This window comes from Cebus imitator, unplaced genomic scaffold, assembly GCF_001604975.1.
Source record: "Cebus imitator isolate Cc_AM_T3 unplaced genomic scaffold, Cebus_imitator-1.0 Scaffold86, whole genome shotgun sequence".
Taxonomy (NCBI): Eukaryota; Metazoa; Chordata; class Mammalia; order Primates; family Cebidae; genus Cebus; species Cebus imitator.
In genome coordinates, this window is record NW_016107401.1 from 1,330,138 (window position 1) to 1,350,299 (window position 20,162).

Consider the following 20,162-nt stretch of genomic DNA (forward strand, 5'->3'; position numbering starts at 1 on the left):
AAAAAAAAAAAAAAAAAAAAAAAAAAAAAAAAATTTTGACATGTTGACAAAGAAAAATAAGAAGCATTTTATAAAAAGCTTATGTTTATCGAGTGCCTTCTAAGTAATACTTTCTCTGCAAATGGTTTTCAAATGTTATTCTAAACCTTACAACACTGCAAAATAGTATTTTCATTTTAGAGCTGAGAAAGCAGGCTCAGGTTATTGGTATCACTGATACTGTTCTCCCTTTGACATGGATTTATCAGATATTTAAATCATGTTAATTGTATAAATGATAGCTCTTTCCTCCTATCCAAATTGGGGGATAAAATTTGTTTTGATATAGGAACACTTTTGTTTTGTTTTTGTTTTTTTGAGGCGTAGTCTTGCTGTTGCCTAGGCTGGAGTGCAGTGATACGTGGTACAATCTCAGCTCACTGCAGTCTCTGCCTCCCTGGTTCAAGCAATTCTCCTGCCTCAGCCTCTGGAGTACCTGAGACTATAGACATGCGCCACCACGCCTGACTAATTGTTGTATTTTTAGTAGAGATCAGGTTTCACCATGTTGGCCAGGCTGGTCGCCAAGTCCTGACTTCAAGTGATCCACCCACCTTGGCCTCCCAAAGTCCTGGGATTACAGGTGTGAGCCACCACACCCAGCCTAGAAACATGGTTTTTAACTTTTCAGACAGGGTCTCACTCTATCCCCCAGGCTGGAATACGGTAGATGGATCACAGCCCACTGTAGCCTTGAACTCCTGGGCTCAAGTGATCCTCCTGCCTCAGCCTCCACAACAGTTAAAACTATAGGCTCATGCCACCATGCCTGGTTAATGTATTAATTTTTTTGTAGAGATAGGGTACCATTGTGTTGCCCAGTCTTAATCTGGAACAGGAGTTCCAGACTGCCTCAAGCAGTCTCCCACGTCAGCCTCTCAAAATGTTGGGATTACATGCATGAGCCATCACACCAGAATAGAAATACAGTTGTTGACAGGTTTTTTTTCTGGTTTTTGTCTACATATTATGAAATTACTCTTTTCAGTCGCTATAAATATTTTAAGTTTGAACCTTGCAGAGAAAAGAAGCAGCATGACAAAACTACATTAGAAATTACAATGATTTATTCTTAGTTGAAGGAATGTTGATTTAATGCACATTTTTCTCTGAATTAACTTAGTCTAAGAAGGTTGTAATTCCTCTTTTATTTTATTTTGAGCTAAAAATACGTCAATGCTTAACTTCCAGCCCCATGTTATAGTACACTGTGCAGCAGAGAGAAGACCAGATGTTGTAGAAAATCAGCCAGATGCTGCCTCTCAACTTAATGTGGATGCTTCTGGGAATTTAGCAAAGGAAGCAGGTAATGATGACTTTATAAAATTTTCATAAAATATTAAGTGATTGCTGAGTTTTTAAAGATTAAAGTTTTGTAGATGGTTATTTATTTTTATATGTCATGAAAAACCATTCTGAATTCCATGAAAGAATAATGTAATGTAAAAATTTAATAGATTTGTCTTCTTTTTTTTTTATAGCTGCTGTTGGAGCATTTCTCATCTACATTAGCTCAGATTATGTATTTGATGGAACAAATCCACCTTACAGAGAGGAAGACATACCAGCTCCACTAAATTTGTATGGCAAAACAAAATTAGATGGAGAAAAGGCTGTCCTGGAGAACAATCTAGGTAAGATGTAATCTCTTCAGCCCCTGATTATTTTTGAGGACTTCAAAAATCATTTATACATATACATATAAATGTTTTTAAATTTAAAATGTTAGTCAATGAATACGAATCATTAAAGAAAAATTAGAATATAATGAAAAGAATAAAACATTCTAAGAGATAACTACTTTGTGAATCCTTTAAGACGGTTTCCACTATCAGTGTTTACATACTCTTCTTTACACATAGAAAACAAGTCAGATAATGTAAGCTTTTATAACTTGTTTTCAAAAAAAAGGGCAATATAATTTCTCTTAGAGTGAGATATTCTGTTATATGTTTGTTATATATATTCTGTTATATGTATGTTACTCTATGTGTCCTGTTATATGTATATGTATCAAGATTCTGTTATATGTATAGTGTCTTTTTTCTTATATGTGAGTTTATGTATAATACACATCTCCATATGTAAAAAGTATACACTCCTTAGAAAAAATTTAAAATGATTCAGAACCAAAGTTTTCATAAATGCTGCCTCAGAGAGATAAACACCAAATGTGGTTAAAAGTGGAAGCATTTTTGTATGTTGTCAAAAAATGTATGCATGTTGTTTCATAACCTGTTTTTTTTTCCCCCCAGCATCTTTGCATTTCAGTACAAGTGGAGCCCGCTCTGGGGTATCTTACTCCTATCAGTGACTTCATAGTACTTAATTTAATAATCCCCTGTACTAAAACTGCTGCCTTAGACTGTACTATGGCCTTGAGAAGCAGCCTTAGTATAGAATACCTTACTAATGGACATTTAGTTTTTTAAAAAGTCTTCTTGCATTACAGATTATTCTGTTGAAATCTCCTTGAATACCTTTGTTTTAGTTCATTTTGTGCTCCTACAACAATATCAACAACTCAGTAATTTATAAAGAACAAAAATTTGTTTCACACATTTCTAGAGGCCGAGAAGTCCAAGATCAGGTGAGGGTCTTCTTTCTGGTCCTCTGAAAGGAAGGAATGCTGTATTCTTACATGGCAGAAGAGCAGAAAGAGATGCACTCCTTCCTTCAAGCCCTTTTATAATGGTATGAATCTATTCATGAGAGCAGAGCCCCAATGACCGCCTAAATACTTCCCAAAAGGCCCCACCTTTTCCACATGAATTTTTGGAGAGGACAAAAACATTTAACCCATAGCAATATCTGTGTTCTCTTGTCATATAATTTAAAAGAAAATGCTTGACTTGCAGTTAAAGTGTTAACTATCCCATCAGCAGGGACCATTATAAAATCTAAATAATAATGAGTGGTTGTAAAACCAATGTGAACACTCATACACCCTTCACATAGATTCACAAATTGTTAATGTTTTGCCTCGTTTGTTTTATACGTATGTTTTTGCCAGACCCATTGATAATTAGTTGTATTTCATCTCCAAATACTTCACCTTATATATTCTAACAACAAGAATGTTCTTTACATAATTACAATGCAGTTATCACACATTGGAAACTGAACATTAATATGATACTATAATCAAATACAAATCTATGTAGGAATTTTCTCATTTATCCCAAAACTGTCCTTTATTGCTTTTAATTTTTAATCTAGCATCCAGTCAAAGACTATTTGTTGTGTTTGTCATGATAGGTTTTATTTTTAATGATGATGATGATAATACAGGATTTATATATATATAAAACTAGTCTAAATGACAGAAGATACTTAACAAATGTGGTTTTGAATTTTGTTTTTTTAAACAGGGTCTCAGTTGCCTGGGCTGGAGTGCAGTAGGGTAAACACAGCTCACTATAGCCTTGACCTCCTGAGCTTAAGCAATCCTCCCACCGTGAACGGCTAATTTTTTTACATTTTGTAGAGAGGAGGTCTCACTATGTTACCCAGGCTGGTCTTGAACTCCTGGGCTCAAGTAGTCCTCCTTCCTTGGCCTCCCAAGGGCTGGAATTACAGGCATGAGCCCTACCACCCTCAGCGTTTGACTGTTGCAATTATAGCTCATTGCAGCCTGGAACTTCTGAACTCAAGAGATCCTCTTGCCTCACTCAGCCTCCCAGGCAGCTGAAACTACAGGCATGTGCCACCGTGGCCAGCTAATTTTCTTTTTAATTTTTTGTAGAGATGGAGTTTTGCTATGATGCCCGGGCTGATCTTGAACTCCTGGCCTCAAGTGATCCTTCTGCCTTGGCCTCCCAAATTGCAGCATTATAGGCATGAGCCACTGCCCCTGGCCTTGATTATTGTTATCATTGCATTATCACAAGTGAACTGTGTCGTTTTGGTATATTTTAATTAAAAGGCAAGATTTCTACTTTGATATTATTTGAATCCACACACTTGTATCTTACATCAAAATTTAAGAACAGTCAGCTTTAAAATATTTGCTTTTATTCTTCTCTAGGAGCTGCTGTTTTGAGGATTCCTATTCTATATGGGGAAGTTGAAAAGCTTGAAGAAAGTGCTGTGACTGTTATGTTTGATAAAGTGCAGTTCAGCAACAAGTCAGCAAACATGGATCACTGGCAGCAGAGGTTCCCCACACATGTCAAAGATGTGGCCACTGTGTGCCGGCAGCTAGCAGAGAAAAGAATGCTGGTGAGAAAGATTCCCGAGTCCTATTTTAGTGAAGGTCCAGTTTGTCTTTTCCATGCTTGAACTTTATAGCTATATATGGAGTGTTAATGAGTGAAAACTAAAAGTGTTTTTTTAAAACCAGCAAACCAAACAAAAGTAGTTTACCTATAGTACACTATATTTATGAAGAATAAAAATACTATGCTCTTCTGTTTTAATGTATTTCTTATGTACTATAGACCCCATCATTTCTTTTATTGAAAAGTGGTGGAAAACTTTAATAACCTAATATCTTTTAAGAAGGTACTGTTTGTGGGGCTGGGCATGGTGGCTCACACCTGTAATCCCAGCACATTTGAAAAAGTTGGTGTTAAATATATCCATACAAAGAAAGGTTAGACTGATTTAGTTTATAATATTAATAATAGTATAACCACAGTTTTTTTAATGGATGAGAATTATGATTTTTATACCACCACGATATTTAAGAAAGTTTAATTAGCTCATCTTGAAAAGTGGTTAAGTTTTTGTTTTAGCTTAGGATAATTAAAAATACTCATTAACTTGGACTGTGTTTTCACCTCTAATTTTTTACCACTAAGTAAAATTGGAGCTTTTTTTATTTTAAAAATTCTTAAGGTTTAAATTCTAGAAATTGCTCTTTTGTGTTTTGCTGAGAGCATTGGTGGGAATTTGATTTTAGATATCTTGAGGGGAGCCTTTCAGAAAAAGAAGGCTGCATTTTACTTCCTGGACCTTATTTTAAATAAGCTTTTTTGTCAAACCCATTATTCTTCTCAACTTAAAAAGTTGAAACTACTGAATTTATTGCATCATTGTTCTTAGGATCCATCAATTAAGGGAACCTTTCACTGGTCTGGCAATGAACAGATGACTAAGTATGAAATGGCATGTGCAATTGCAGATGCCTTCAACCTCCCCAGCAGTCACTTAAGACCTGTAAGTATGTGGTTTTAAAAACCGTTAGCTCCATCGCTATAGTATATATTATTGATGTGTTAGATAACTTTATTTCTTAGTACTAATCAAAGTGAACTTTGCTTGTATACTTACTGGCCGTTCATAGTGCTACTTTTCTCTAAATTATCATCTGTAGGGAAGATCATGAGTAGAAAATGTATTATTGTCTCGATTGTGACAGGCATTTGGTTTATTTTTCTAGGAATGATCAACTCAGATTTCTTACAATAAGAGCAAAAATAAGTAGCAAATATAAAACTTCAAAATGGCCAGCTGCAAAGGTTCATGCCTGTAATCCCAGCAGTTTAGGAGGCTGAGGCAGGAGGATCCCTTGAGCCCAGGAGTTTGAGACCAGCCTGGACAATGGAGGGAGATCTCTGTTTAAAAAATGTGTGTGCATGCGTGTGTGCGTGTGTGTGTGTGTGTGTGTGTGTGTGTAGGGTGGGGCCGGGTGGGGGGGGATAAAACCCTCAGAATATAGTCCTTCACTTACTTTTGATTTTTTTTGGTGTTTATCTTTCTTTAAAGATTACTGACAGCCCTGTCCTAGGAGCACAACGTCCAAGAAATGCTCAGCTTGACTGCTCCAAATTAGAGACCTTGGGCATTGGCCAGCGAACACCATTTCGAATTGGAATCAAAGAATCACTTTGGCCCTTCCTCATCGATAAGAGATGGAGACAAACAGTCTTTCATTAGTTTATTTGTGTTGGTTTTGTTTGTTTTTTTCTTTTTTTAAATGAAAAGCATAGTATGTGGCACTTTTTAAAGAACAAAGGAAATAGTTTTGTATGAGTACTATAATTGTGACTCTTAGGATCTTTCAGGTAAATGATGCTCTTGCACTAGTGAAATTGTCTAAAGAAACTAAAGGGCAATGATGCCCTGTTTGCAGTAATTTTTCTTTTTATCATTTTGTTTGTTCTGGCTAAACTTGGAGTTTGAGTATAGTAAATTATCCTTAAATATTTGAGAGCCAGGATAAAGCAGATCTGCTGTATACTTTTCATATGAAATGCATTGTTCATTCTCATAACCTCCATATTTTCAGGATTTTTGAAGCTGTTGACCTTTTCATGTTGATTATTTTAAATTGTGTGGAACAGTATAAAAATCATTGGTGTTCATTATTTGCTTTGCTTGAGCTCAGATCAAAATGTTTGAAGAAAGGAACTTTATTTTTGCAAGTTACGTACAGTTTTTATGCTTGAGATATTTCAACATGTTATGTATATTGGAACTTCTACAGCTTGATGTCTCCTGCTTTTATAGCAGTTTATGGGGAGCACTTGAAAGAGTGTGTGTACATGTATTTTTTTTGTAGGCAAACATTGAATGCAAACGTGTATTTTTTTAATATAAATATATACATGTCCTTTTCATTCCATGTTGCTAAGTGATGTTTCATATATGTGGTTATACTCATAATAACAGGCCTTGTAAGTCTTTCGACCATTCATGAATAATAAATATGTACTGCTGGCATGTAACGCTTAGTTTTCTTGTATTTACTTATCTTTTTAAATGTAAGGACCAAACTTCTAAACTAATTGTTCTTTTGTTGCTTTAATTCTTAAAAATTACATTCTTGCGATGTAACATCTGATACATACAAAAGAATATAGTTTATATTGAAATAAAACACAGTAAAATTAACACTTGATCCAGAATGTGAACTTACCACCCAATTCTAGAATGTTAAAGATACTGTATCTATTTATGCCAACTGATTTTTTTTTTTAACTAAAAATAAATAGCTATATAATCTTACCTTATACAATGACCCTTGAACAGTGTGGGTTTGGGGGGCATCAATCTTGCACAGTCTAAAATCCACTGTAACTCTTGACACCCCAAATACTTAATTAGTAAAAACCTACTGTTGACCAGAAGTCTTATTAATAACAGTTGATTAACATATTTTATATGTTCTGCATATTATGCACTGTATTTCTTACAGTAAAGTAACCAAGAGAAAAGAAAATGTTATTAAAAAAATCTCAAGGAAGGGAAAATATATTTACTATTTACTATTCGTTAAGTGGAAGTGGATCATCATAAATTTTTTTTTTTTTTTTTTGAGACAGGGTCTCTCTGTGTCACCCAGGCTAGAGTACAGGGGTGCGTTCTCAGTTCACTGCCATCTCCACCTTCCAGGTTCAAGTGATTCTCCCCTCAGCCTCTCAAGTAGCTGGAATTACAGGTGCCTGCCACCACACCCAACTGATTTTTGTATTTTTAGTAGAGGTGAGGTTTTGCCATGTTGGCTAGGCTGGTCTCAAACTCCTGGCCTCAAGCAATTCACCTGCCTCGGCCTCCCAAAGTGCTGGAACTACAGGCATGAGCAACTGCCCCTGGCCTAGATCATAATGAAGTTCTTATTCTTCACGTTGAGTAGGCTAAAGAAATTAACTGGGGAAATTTTGCTGATACCTGAGTCCTGGGCTTACTGAAATAGTTTTGGGAATTGAGGCATACTAATTTATTTTTAAATGTTTCCCGGCGGTTCTAAGGTTGCCAGTCTGGGATTGCATTTGGCAACCACTGAATTAAAGTTTTGTTTTATATTTTAAGTTACTACATTTCGTGTAGTGCAAAATTAAGTTTCAGAGAGTAAGAAGTAGTATTCTTCTCTAGCCACCTATTTTTCATCTGTGGAAGAAATCAATGTCGATCAGTTCATTGCATATGTTTCTAGAAGCACACTGTATATAGAATGTAATCACAAAACACACGTCCATAACATCTACCCTTTCTTACTTTTTATTAAGGGATTTCATCCTAAGGACATCTGCCCTTTTTTTAACACAAAGAGTAACAACAATTCTTGGAACTTCTTTTTTTCACTTGGAATTTGTTGTATATAAATTATAATGAGTACCCCCTTTTTTTTTTTTTTTTTTTTTTTTTTTTTTTTTTTTTTTTTTTTTTTTTTTTTTTTTTTTTTTTAGGCAGCCTTGCTCTGTCACCCAGGCTGGAGTGTATAGTGGCACAATCTCAGCTGACTGCAATCTCCAACTCCCTAGTTCAAGCGATTCTCCTGCCTCAGTCTCCCGAGTAGCCGAGACGACAGGCATGCACCACCATTCCCATCTAATGTTTGTATTTTTAGTAGAGACGGGGTTTTACAATTTTGGCCAGGATGGTCTCAACCTCCTGACCTCATGATCTGCTTGCCTCAGTCTCCCAAAGTGCTGGGATTACAGGTGTGAGCCACCGCACGCAGCCAAGAATGTCCTTTGTAAAAAACTTCATTTAAAAATAAATCTTAAAGAAAAGTTGCCATGGTAGCATAAAGAATGCCTGTATTTCCCTTTCTAGATTTCCCAATTGTTAGCATTTAGTGACATTATCCTATCATTTTCTTTCTTTCTACATGCACACTATATATGTGTACTATTTTTTTTCCTGAACTGTTTAAGAGTAGGTTGAAGATGATGCTTCATAACCCACTTAGTATATACACCTCAGTGTGTATTTTCTAAAAATAAGGATACACATCTACGTACCCTATAGTGTCATCATAATGAAGAAATTACCATTCAATTCTATAGCATCCCATGCAGGTTTCATCCATTGTTCCAGTTGTCCTTTATAGGTCTATGTAGTCCAAGTGACTCGTGTTTGTCGCCATGTTGCTTTAGCTTCAGTATGGAATAGTTCCCCAGTGTTTGTCTCTCAGGGCCTTGACATTTTTGACATTTCTCTGAGTGAGAAACTGTAAGTTGACATCAATAGTTCCAATTCTAGTCTTGTTCCATAGAGTTTATTTTGGCTTTTTCCATGTTTGTAGCACCTTTCTCTTGACAGCAACCTAGTTCCTCATTTTTTTTTTTTTCCGACAGGGTGTCACTCTCGCCCAGGCTGGAATGCAGCGGCACAACCTTGGCTCACTGCAGCCTCCACCTCCCCAGCTCAAGTGATTTTCCCACCTCAGCCTCCTGAGTAGCTGGGACTACAGGCAGGTGCCACCACACCCAGCTATTCTTTGTATTTTTAGTTTTGCTATGTTGCCCAGGCTGCTCTTGAACTATTGAGCTCAAGCAATCTACTCACCTAGGTCTCCCAAAGTGCTGCAACTACTAGACATGAGTCACAGTGCCCTGCCCTCATTATTATATTTACTCATTTGCTTCATTCATCTATAAGAGTCATTCTGATGGCACTAGCCAATACTTCCTCTGTTCCCCACATTTCACAGGCCTCTGAGCCAGCTGAGCATCCCTAGACCCATGTGACCTGGCCCTGATGCCTGTGACTGGGTGGGAGGGGACACTCTACCTGGTTAAGGATCCTCCTGACCCATGGAGCACTGCACCAAGAGTCACATGTGCCGTCATGTACCAGCAGAGCACCAAAGAGAAGAAACTAGTTCTTTTTTGGCTGCGTTTATTCCATTGTATCAATGACAGAATCACAGTTTAATCTTGGATGTATAGATGGTCCCTGACTTATAATGGTTCAGCAGGATTTTTTGACTACAGTGGTGTGAAAATAATCACATTCAATAGAAACCATACTTCAAGTACGTATACAACCTTTCTGATTTTCACTTTCAGCATAGTATTTAATAAATTACATGAGATATTTAACACTTTGCTATAAGATAGGCTTTGTGTTAGATGTTGCCCAACTCTAGGCTAATGTAACTGTTCTGAGCATATTTAAGGTAGGCTAGGCTAAGCTGTGATATTCAGTAGGTTTATGTGTTATTAAGTGCATTTTTCACTTAGAATATTTTAAACTTTAGGATTCATCAGGATGTAACCTCATTATAAGTTGGGTATCTGTATTGGAACATAAATATACCCCTTTGGTAGCCAAATCATCTCATTAACATTAAATATGGCAGTAGGGTTTTTTGTTGTTTTCTTGTGTGTGTGCAGTAGATTTTAATTCAAGGGTAAGCTAGTCAAGAGAATTTTTTTACTTGAAGGAAGTATTATATATAATGAAAAGAACTCTAGATTCAAATGTGATTCTTCCACATACTAGTAGCAAGTTGCTTTTCCTTTCAGAGCTTGAAGTATTTTTTTAGGGTTAAATGAAAGGAATACCACCTATTTCACAAGACTGTCGTGGAAATACTTGGAACAGAGATACTAGCAAATGTAGCTGTGGACTTAACAAATGCCTAAGGGTTGGGGTATGGGGGAGAAATGGTAGTCTTGTTAATATTACCTCAATTTCAGCTGTAAGATATTAGGACTTTTCTCTCATAACTAAGACTACTTGGTTTTTCTTTGTGATTTTTAAGTATTTTCTAGATTTATTTTTAGTATTTTGGAAGTACATGTTAAAATATTTCAAAGAAGATAAATTATTTTTGTAACTTGTTTTGCCTAAGGCCTTCTGAAAGTTCTTTTCTGTATTTTGCTACAGAAATGGCCAGAATACTTGAATTTGTATGCACATAAATGTATCTGGAAATTGGATCCATTCACTCCATGTGATCGCAAGTGATTTACATTGAAAGATGGCCATGAAATTGCTCAGCTCTGTCTACAGTTACTTTTCTTTCTGTAGTCCCCACTTCAATTCTAATTTTTGACATATATACATGCTATATATTATTGAACAATTTCAATTTTCCCCCAGTTTGTTGTAGATTTAAAAAATGTTGCCTTTGAAATGAAAATTTGATCTAGAGGCTTTAAAATGTTTTAATGTGAGATGCTAAAAATTATTCAGGGTAAGTCAAACACTTTGTTATATTGGAGGACTCGGAATAATTTTTCATTTTCCTTACACAGTGTTACCCCCAGGCTTTATGTGCTTAGAACACATAAGGTCTTTGGGAAGTTGAAAGAGTGATGATGGTTCTGGCTTTCAGAAATGTTCTTCTATAGTTAGAATTCACCCTGAAACTAGAGGTCAAGAAAGGAAGAGGAAAAAATACTTGCCATATGATATGATACCAAATAAGATGACGCCAATGTCCATGTAGTTAGATAACATTTCAGGAGCATGAGGGATAGTCATCTTTCATAATGTTAACCCCAAAACATGGTGAATTTCTCTTACTGATCCATTACAGATCTATAATCTATGACCCACTTAAGTCTGCCAAACCAATTTAACACAATCTCTGCCTATAGACAGTGTTGTCAGACCCAGATTACTTATTTTATTTAAAATCTTGAAGACTTGTGAAAAAGATGTGAACTTTGCATCTTCTGGTTGAATACATTGGTTGCATCCCAACCTTAATTTTTTTAAAAATGTTTTTAATTGTGAAAAGAATAACGCGTACAACAAAGTACATAAAATGTGTGTACGGTTTAAAGAACCATGAACCTGCCACTCAGGTTAAGAGCATTACAAGTACCTTAGAAGCTCTGCAAATGCCTTCCCCTATTGTTTCTGTATTAGGCATAATTTTCTCTCAAGAGAAAAATAAACAATAGGGTGTGTGTATGTGCGTGTGTGTGTGTGTTTCTTTTCTTTTTTTTTTTTTTGAGATGGAGTTTTGTTCTTGTCATCCAGGCTGGAGTGCAATGGCACGATCTCAGCTCACTGCAACCTCCACCTCACAGGTTCAAGCAATTCTTCTGCCTCTGACTCCCAAGTAGCTGGGATTACAGGTGTGCACCACCACAGCCAGCTAATTTTTATCTTTTTAGTACAGATGGGTTTTCCCCATGTTGCCAGGGTGGTCTCGAACTCCTGACCTCAGGCGATGCACACACCTCAGCCTCCCAAAGTGCTGGGATTACAGGCGTGAACCACCACTCCTGGCTATTTTTCTTTTTTAAGAGATGAGGGTGTTGGTATGTTTCCTAGGATAGAGTGCAGTGGCTATCTACAGGTGCAGTCATAGCACACTACATCCCTGAACTCCCGGCCTCAAGCAAGCTTCTCATCTCAGCCTCTTAAGTAGACTACAGGCCTACACCACTGTGCCTAGCTTGTTTGTGTGTGTGTGTGTGTGTATGTACAGAGATTGAGAGAGAGAGAGGTCTGCGAAGTTGGCCTGAAGGCTGAAGACCCAGGAGAGCTAGTGTTCCAGTTTGAGTTGAAAGGCAATCTGCTGCAGAACCAGGAAGAGCTGATGTTGCAGGTGAAGTCTGAAGATGGTCTGCTAGAGAATTCTCTCTTGCTTGGAGAAGAGCAGACTTTTTATTCTACACAGGTATTCATTCAACTGATTAGATGAGGCCCACTGGCCCACTGACATTATGGAAGATATATTAGTCCATTCTCATGCTGCTAATAAAGACATACCTGAGACTGGGTAATTTATAAAGAAAAGAGGTTTAACTGATTCACAGTTCAGCATGGCTAGAAAGGCCTCAGGAAACTTACAATCATGGCAGAAGGGGAAGCAAACACATCGTTCCTCACATGGTAGTAGAAAGGAGAAATGCTGAGCAAAGGGGGAAAAGCTCCTTGTAAAACCATCAGATCTCATGAGAACTCACTATCATGAGAACAGCATGAAGGTAACCACCCCTAAGATTCAATAACCTCCCACTGGGTTACTCCAATGACACCTGGGGATTATGGGAACTACAAGATGAGATTTGAGTGGGAACACAAACCATGTCAGAAGGTAATATGCTTTACTCAAAATTCACCAATTTAAATATTAATCATATCCAAAACACCTTCACAGACACCCAGAATAATTGACCAAATATCTAGGAAGCCTGTGGCCTAACCAAGTTAATACATAACATTAATCACCAAGTGTCACTTTTTCTCCCAGAGGTAATCATTATCCTGACTTTTTTTTTTTACTTTAAAAAATTGTAGTAAAATATACATACCACAAACTTTACCGTCTTAACCATTTTGAAGTATACAGTTCAGCAGCATTAAGTACATTCGCATTGCTATGCATCCCATTTCCAGAACTCCTCATCTTGCAAAATTAAAACTCCTCTGTAACGATTAAAACAACTGCCCCTTTTCTCTCCTCCTGCACCTGCTAACTAGCATTCTTCTCTGTGAATATGACTATTCTAGATAACTCATACGAGTGGAATCATACAGTATTTCTTACAGTATTTGACTTGTGACTGGTTTATTTCAATTAGTAGTAATCTTCTTAAGGTTCATCTATCTTGTAGCAAATGTCGGAATTTTTTTAAGGCTGAACAATATTGCATTTTTTTTTGTAGATATCACATTTTCCTTATCCATTCATCTGTTGATAGACATTTGGTTTGCTTTCACCCCTTGAATAATACTGCAATGAACATGGTGAATAATGCTGCAATTAACATGGGTAGGAAATCTCTCTTCAAGAGATTCTGCTTTCAGTGCTTTTGGATATACACCCAGAAATTGAATTGTTGGATCAAATGGTAATTCTATTTTTGATCTGTTTTTCTGATAGCAGCCATCCTAATGTGTGTGATGTGATATCCTGACTCTTTTTTTTTTTTTTTGAGATGGAGTCTCAGGCTGGGCATGGTGGCTCACACCTGTAATCCCAGCATTTAGGGAGGCCAAGGCAGGCAGATCATGAGGTCAAGAGTTGGAGACCAGCCACGACCAACAAGGTGAAACCCCGTCTCTACTAAAAATACAAAATTAGTTGGGTGTGGTGGCACACCCCTGTAATCCCAGCTACTTGGGAGGCCGAGGCAGCAGAATCATTTGAACCCAGGAGGCGGAGATTGCAGTAAGCTGCACTCCACCCTGGCAACAGAGCAAGACTCTGTCTCAAAAAAAAAAAAAAAAAAAAAAAAAATGAGATGGAGTCTCAATCTGTCACCCAGGCTGGAGCTCAGTGGTATGATCTCGGCTCACCTCTGCCTCCTGGGTTCAAGCAATTCTCCTGCCTCAGCCTCCTGAGTAGCTGGGACTACAGGTACGCACCGCTATACCTGGCTATTGTTTGCATTTTTAGTAGAGACGGGATTTTACCACGTTGGCCAGGCTGGCCTCAAACTCCTGACCACAGGTTATCCACCTGCCTAAACCTCCCAAAGTGCTGGAATTACAGGTGTAAGCCACTGCATCTGGCTGGTATCCTGACTTTTGTATCAGATTCTCGATTATCTTTATGGTTATTTACAATCTCTTTATGTATCTCCTATACATTACTTAGAAAAATAGGTACAAGCACACACCTAGCCAGGGGAAAAAGGGCACTATTTATACTGCTAAATGACAGCTCCTAGGAGATGATTAACTGAATGCCTTTGGCTTCAGCTTTACAGGGAGTTTACAGAGCTCCTTAGGATCCAGTGGGCAAAGGCATGAGTCAGTTATGAGAAAAGTGGATCTATTACAGGACAGTACTTTGAGCCAGAAATGGGGTGGTCAGTAAGCATGTGGTAAGAAGAACGGAGTTACCCAGTATTTTCAGTTGCTGAGCTAATCATCCCTATGTCTGATTCTCAGGCTTAGGCTTGGAAGGTAAAATAAGGATCCTCGTCTATTCCAGTCATCACAGCTTGGAGAGCAGAGAAGGAACAAATAAAAAAGCTTGTCCAGGCTCATCCTGGTCTTCTAAGATTTGAGGAAAAAATGTGGTACAATTGCTGAAGCCCTCCTAGTGATAACAGCCCTCAACTGACTCTTGTAAATCATTTTCCTCCAATATGGATCTCTTGCCTTATATTTCCCACCTCTCTTCACCATTGTTCCAGAATTTCCTTTGTCTCTTCTGTGTTGGGGCTCCTGTTAGCCTGTGTTTCATTTCTTTCACTTTGTTGTGCTTTCTAGTTTTGGCTGCACATCTTTCAGTAGCTTCCTGAGAAAGTCTCCTGAAGAAATAAAAATGGAAGACTTGACTGTGGATGCCTGGATATATAATTTTAGCTGGGAAGTCATTTTTCCCTGGAATTTTGAATACATTGTTCCACTGTGTTTATGCTTCCAGTGTTGATTTTGTGAAGTCCAAAGACATTATAATTCCTGTCCTTTGTATGTTTTCCTCCCTTCTTTGGAAGCTCGTCAGATCTTCCCTGTGTCTCTAGTATTCTGAAATTTTACAGTGGTGTCCCTTGTTGTAGTTCTCGTTTTGCCTTGCAGGCTCCTTCGATCTTTAAACTTAAATCCTTCACTATTTCACTGCTATTTTTCTTCTATTTTCTTTTTCATTCTACATTATAGATATCACATCTCCTATTCTGACTGTAGTAGGCTGAATAATGACACCCCTCTCTGGCGTGTGCTGCGTCCCGCGCTGCACAAGGGTTTAAAGACCTAAGAGAGAACAGCGGAGAATAAAGACATACAGACAGACATAGATAAAGCTGGACCAGGCAGTCCGAAAAGCTGATGGTGTCAGTCTCTTCGGCCCTGTTGTGCCTCAGAGTACTTTATTTTATATGTTCACAAAGCACATAGCAGAGGGAGGGTGCAGTTACCCAGAACAGCCTGTGGTTCTCATACTTCAGTTAACAGACCTCAGCTAACAACTATCTTGCAGCAAGGTTAGTGAAAGCTGGTTATCTTTTGCTAGGTCCAACTGCTCCTTTCCAAGACATACACATTCCTCTATTATAGTTTCACTTCTCTGAAGTTCACCCAAAATTCACAGCAGCCTTGCTGCTGATCCCCCCAGAGGGAGTGGGCTACTCTGGCTCTCTACACCTCCCCCTTAACTGTAAATATAAACATAACAAAAATTGGCATAACATTAAGCATTACTATTATTAATATGTAGGGTACAGTACATTGAAATAGACTACACAAGAATTTAATGTTTAAGTTGTATTCTGTAGTAGGTGTCACCTTCACAACAAAGGCAAGCTAAATTTACAGCATTGTGGGGTAACGCTCAAAGCCTCAGGAGGGATTGCCAGCTAGGCAATGTTTACTGGCCTTACTGTGACTGTGTCTGTCTTCGGTTGCCCCCTCAGAGGAACTTAACCATCATTGACTATCCAGCCATCCCTTCAGGTTCAGCATCACAGTCAATATTATTTTTAGAGGCTACTGGCCTTGTAAATAATATTAGACCACATGTCACTAAGGAGCATATACACCCACATTTTTTATTTTAGCTTTAGCCTGTAACTTTTGCTAGGACTGATATTCTGTGTGCCTCTTTTTTGTACTAACACTTCTAATTTTAATACCTATTTTACTGTCTGTAATTTTAAATGATGCAGTTTAACTTGTAAGTTTTTATTGTTTAGATTTTTGTGAATATGGACTGCTGCATATAACAAAAATAGAATAATTACACAGATAACAAGTATCATAAACAGTCAGAAATCATACTTCAGAATTTCAAAAGGATTAAATCCCTGTAATTGACCCGGTGTCTTTTTTGTTATTTTTGTAGGGTCTTCTACATCAAGGTGTATATGCTGTATTTCATCAATTTTTTTGATGTAATTTAATTAAGTCACTGGTTAAATTATAATGGCCTTGAGCTCCATGAAGTTGCTTTTTAACTGCTTTCCAATTTTATTTTGTATAATTTCAAATTACAGGGGTCACACAGATAGCAACATAATTACTGTGACATCTGAGCCTTTGTCTTAAATCTTACCATCTCCAGCTCATCTTCTATAACCATAGTGGCTGTCTTAAGAACTGCCAATCTTTTTACATTCTAAGAGGTTGCTTTGACTTTTTATTTAATTAATTAATTAATTAATTTTCCCTCCCCGCCCCCTGCTTTGACTTTTTAATACCCCTCCAGACTCTTCTACTAAATTCTTTTTTGTTACCATCTTCTTAATTCCTAACAGCTTTTCTTTGTCCTCTGTATGCTCCTTTTAAGAAAAATTGAATCATTATCATGTTTCATGGATGTATGGGTTCTCACATATCTCATAAATATCAATGGTTATTTTGTTTTCGTTATGTGGAGTTTTTTTGCTGTTTTTCATTTTTGTCTTCAGGATATCTGTTTCTTCCATACTGCTTTTTTTTTGGTCTGTTTTCTTACCCCAGTGGAAAACCACTATTCTCATAAAATGTGAGTGGTTTCTTTTATTTGAGGAACCACTAAAGTTATTATTTTTAGATTTTTCCTCTTGGGAGGTTAGACTTCACAGGCTTCTTCCAGTCTCCTGCATGGAGGGCAAAGGTTCTGACTGCCCATGGCCTGGTTAGGGGATGGAAGAAGCAGCCTGAGATCCCTACTGTTAAGCTATTTAAGTGAGAGTGCATCAAGGTGAACTTTTTCTTTTTTCATTTTTAGACAGAGTCTCACTCCATCGTCCAGGCTGGAGTGCAATGGCTTGATCTCAGATCTCTGCAACCTCCACCTCCTGGGTTCACGCGATTCTCCTGCCTCAGCCTCTCCAGTAGCTGGAATTACAGGCACCCGCCTCCACACCTGGCTAATTTTTGTATTTTTAGTAGAGACCAGGTTTTACAATGTTGGCCAGGCTGGTCTCAAACTTCTGACCCCAGGTGATCCACCCTCCTCAGCCTCCCAAAGTGCTGGAGATTACGGCCATGAGCCACTGCGCCTGGCCATGGTGAAAGTTTTATCACAGAGAAGTGATGCTCGGGGAAGAAAAGAGCTCAGCACATCACTTTCATGCCTTTAAGCCACCGGAGCTAGCACCCAGGGCTCCTCTCATGCCATCCACTTCCTACTTAGAGTGATCACATAATTAGTAATGTAGAGACTCATTGTTAGAATCAAGATTACCTGTTATATAATAGGCTTTCTTAAGAGTGCAATTTTCATCCAGTAGAGGCCTAGTCCCATGATAATAGGGCAAACAGTTTTGGACTCCTAGCTAGATTATGTTAGAGTTCCCACACAGTTCGAAGTTGCTGCAATTAGCATTCAGCCTTCATGTGTTCATTTAATCCACCTGTTTTCAGCATAGTATCTGCCCATTTACTCCCCAACACACACACCTCAGTCTAGAACCCACCTGTGTCCAGGAAGGTTTGGAACACTGTAATCTGAGCACTTTCAGAGGCTCAGGCGGGAGGATCACTTGAGCCCAGGAGTTTGAAACTAACCTGGGCAACATAGTGAGACCCTGTCTCTAAAAAAAAATTAAAAATTAGCCAAGTGTGGTGGTGCTTTGTAGTCCTAGCTACTCAGGAAGCTGCGGCAGGGAGGATTGCTTGAGCCTGGGAGGTCAAGGTCAAGGCTGCAGTGAGCGAAGATGGTGCTATTGCACTCCAGCCTGTGAAACAGACCAAGACCCTGTAGGGGGAAAAAAAGGAGGGGTGGGAGGAAAGAAAATAGAACCCACCTGCGTTGATCTCTCCAGGGAACAGATGTCCAGTCATCAGGAGCTGTTGGCTAGGGTGTCTGGGAATCTAACTTCACTTTTTCTTCTTTACTCTGTCCCTTCCCCTTTACCCAAGATTTCGGAGGTATCTGATCCCAAGCCTTCTGAGGATTTTCAGAGTAGGTTAGTTTAGTTCTCAACCCACTGCTGGCCAAAATTCAGCTCTTTTGAGTAGGTTAAATCTCTTACCATTAAGTCCCTTGCTTTTCAGTTTCCAAAATTTCATTCTGTTATCTTCTTTCCTGTTCTCTCTGTCCTTGTTATTTTAGGTCTTTTTTTTTTTTTTAAATTTTTTTCCTTGGGATTTTGGGAGGAAAAATTAAACTTTTTTTTTTTTTTTTTTTTATTTCATTCTTTTTTCTTCTTTTCTGTTTTTTCTGTTATTTTTATTTTTTGTTTTTTTTTTTTTTTTTAAATTTTTTTCCTTGGGATTTTGGGAGGAAAATGAAACTTGATACATGTATTCAATGCACTATCTTATTATGGAACTCCATACCGTTATTGATTTTCAGGCTTGGATCTTGAACCTCCTAACCCACTTTATGAGCTGAAACACTGAGTTTTCTTTAGTTTGACACCTTACATAGCAGTGTGTATCCTCTGGCTCACTTGAATTGCTGTTTTTTGCCCTTATGTCTTTGAGAAAGTTAATTAACTACAACTGCAACACAAGTGTCTTAGATACGGTCATCATTTAATACAAATGAAGCACTAAACTAGCCATTTCATTTTTGGCTATAATATTGGCTCCCTTCACCTGGAAAAATTGATGCTGTTATTAGTAATAATTCCTATCATTTTTGGAGTAGTTTTTAGTTGAAAAGATCCAAATATTTCTTGAACTCCTATGGACTTCTTATTACGGAAAAAATCAATTTTCTGATTCCTGCCAACGGCAATTCTTGGGAGATGATTAAGGGTCAGTGTGGCATATTAACATTGTTGATCTAAAACAAAGCTAATATTTTTCATCCTTTACCCAGTGTTCCAATCAGTGTTCTTAAGTTAATAATGTTAACTTCCTGAAGTGAGCCTACGGTCTTTATATTTTCCATTTGTGAGATATAGTTTAATTGGATTTTAGCAATCAGTATTTGAATTTCCATTCCATAAGGTGGTGCTAATGAAAATGCTAATTGTAGTAAAATTGGTACTAAATCTCTTGTATTTGGGCACTTTAAGGATGATCTGGGTATGAAAATAGGTTATTATGCTGTAGATAGCATATTAGTTTTTTATGTGGCTTTAACAAATTGACACAAATGGAGTGGCTTTAACAACCCAAATATCTTACAGTTCTGTAGGTCAGTATGTGTAAGGGGGTAGATGCAGTCAATATTTACAAAAGGATTAAAGTTCAGTCTTTATTAATTTGTAAATAAAGATTGAAATCTGACACAGGTCTTAGTGGGAGAAAATGAAGGTTTTTTGCAGGCTGCACTTCTTTCTGGAGGATCTAGGTGAGCATAAGTTTTCAGCTCATTTGGATTATTGGTTGAATTCTTGCATTTCTTGAGTCTGTGGGACTGAGGTCCTTGTTTTCATGCAGGTTATAAGCTGAAGGCTCTTCCCACCTTTTGGAGGTAGTCACCTTCCTTGGCTTGTAGCCCTGTCTTCAACCTTAAAAGCCAGCAGCAGCAGTTGGGTCCTCACATCAAATCTCTCCAACTCTTCTAACCCATACCTCTCTGAACACAGTGTGGATATAGTCTCCAATCTTAAGGATGCCTGTGATTAGATTGAGTACTTCCTGATAATCCAGAACAA

At 37.8% G+C, this 20,162-nt stretch overlaps 1 protein-coding gene across 1 annotated transcript in view; it reads left to right on the forward strand.

Annotated features, from left to right (window-relative positions):
* MAT2B (methionine adenosyltransferase 2B) overlaps positions 1-6,890 on the forward strand; it is a 13,762-nt gene extending 6,872 nt beyond the window's left edge. Inside the window, exons 2-6 of the mRNA XM_017534447.2 lie at positions 1,202-1,345; positions 1,521-1,673; positions 4,067-4,260; positions 5,086-5,199; positions 5,749-6,890. Coding sequence (XP_017389936.1) covers positions 1,202-1,345; positions 1,521-1,673; positions 4,067-4,260; positions 5,086-5,199; positions 5,749-5,919 — 776 coding nt within the window. The 3' untranslated portion in view covers positions 5,920-6,890. The remainder of the gene's footprint in view (positions 1-1,201; positions 1,346-1,520; positions 1,674-4,066; positions 4,261-5,085; positions 5,200-5,748) is intronic.
* Positions 6,891-20,162: the final 13,272 nt, after the last annotated feature.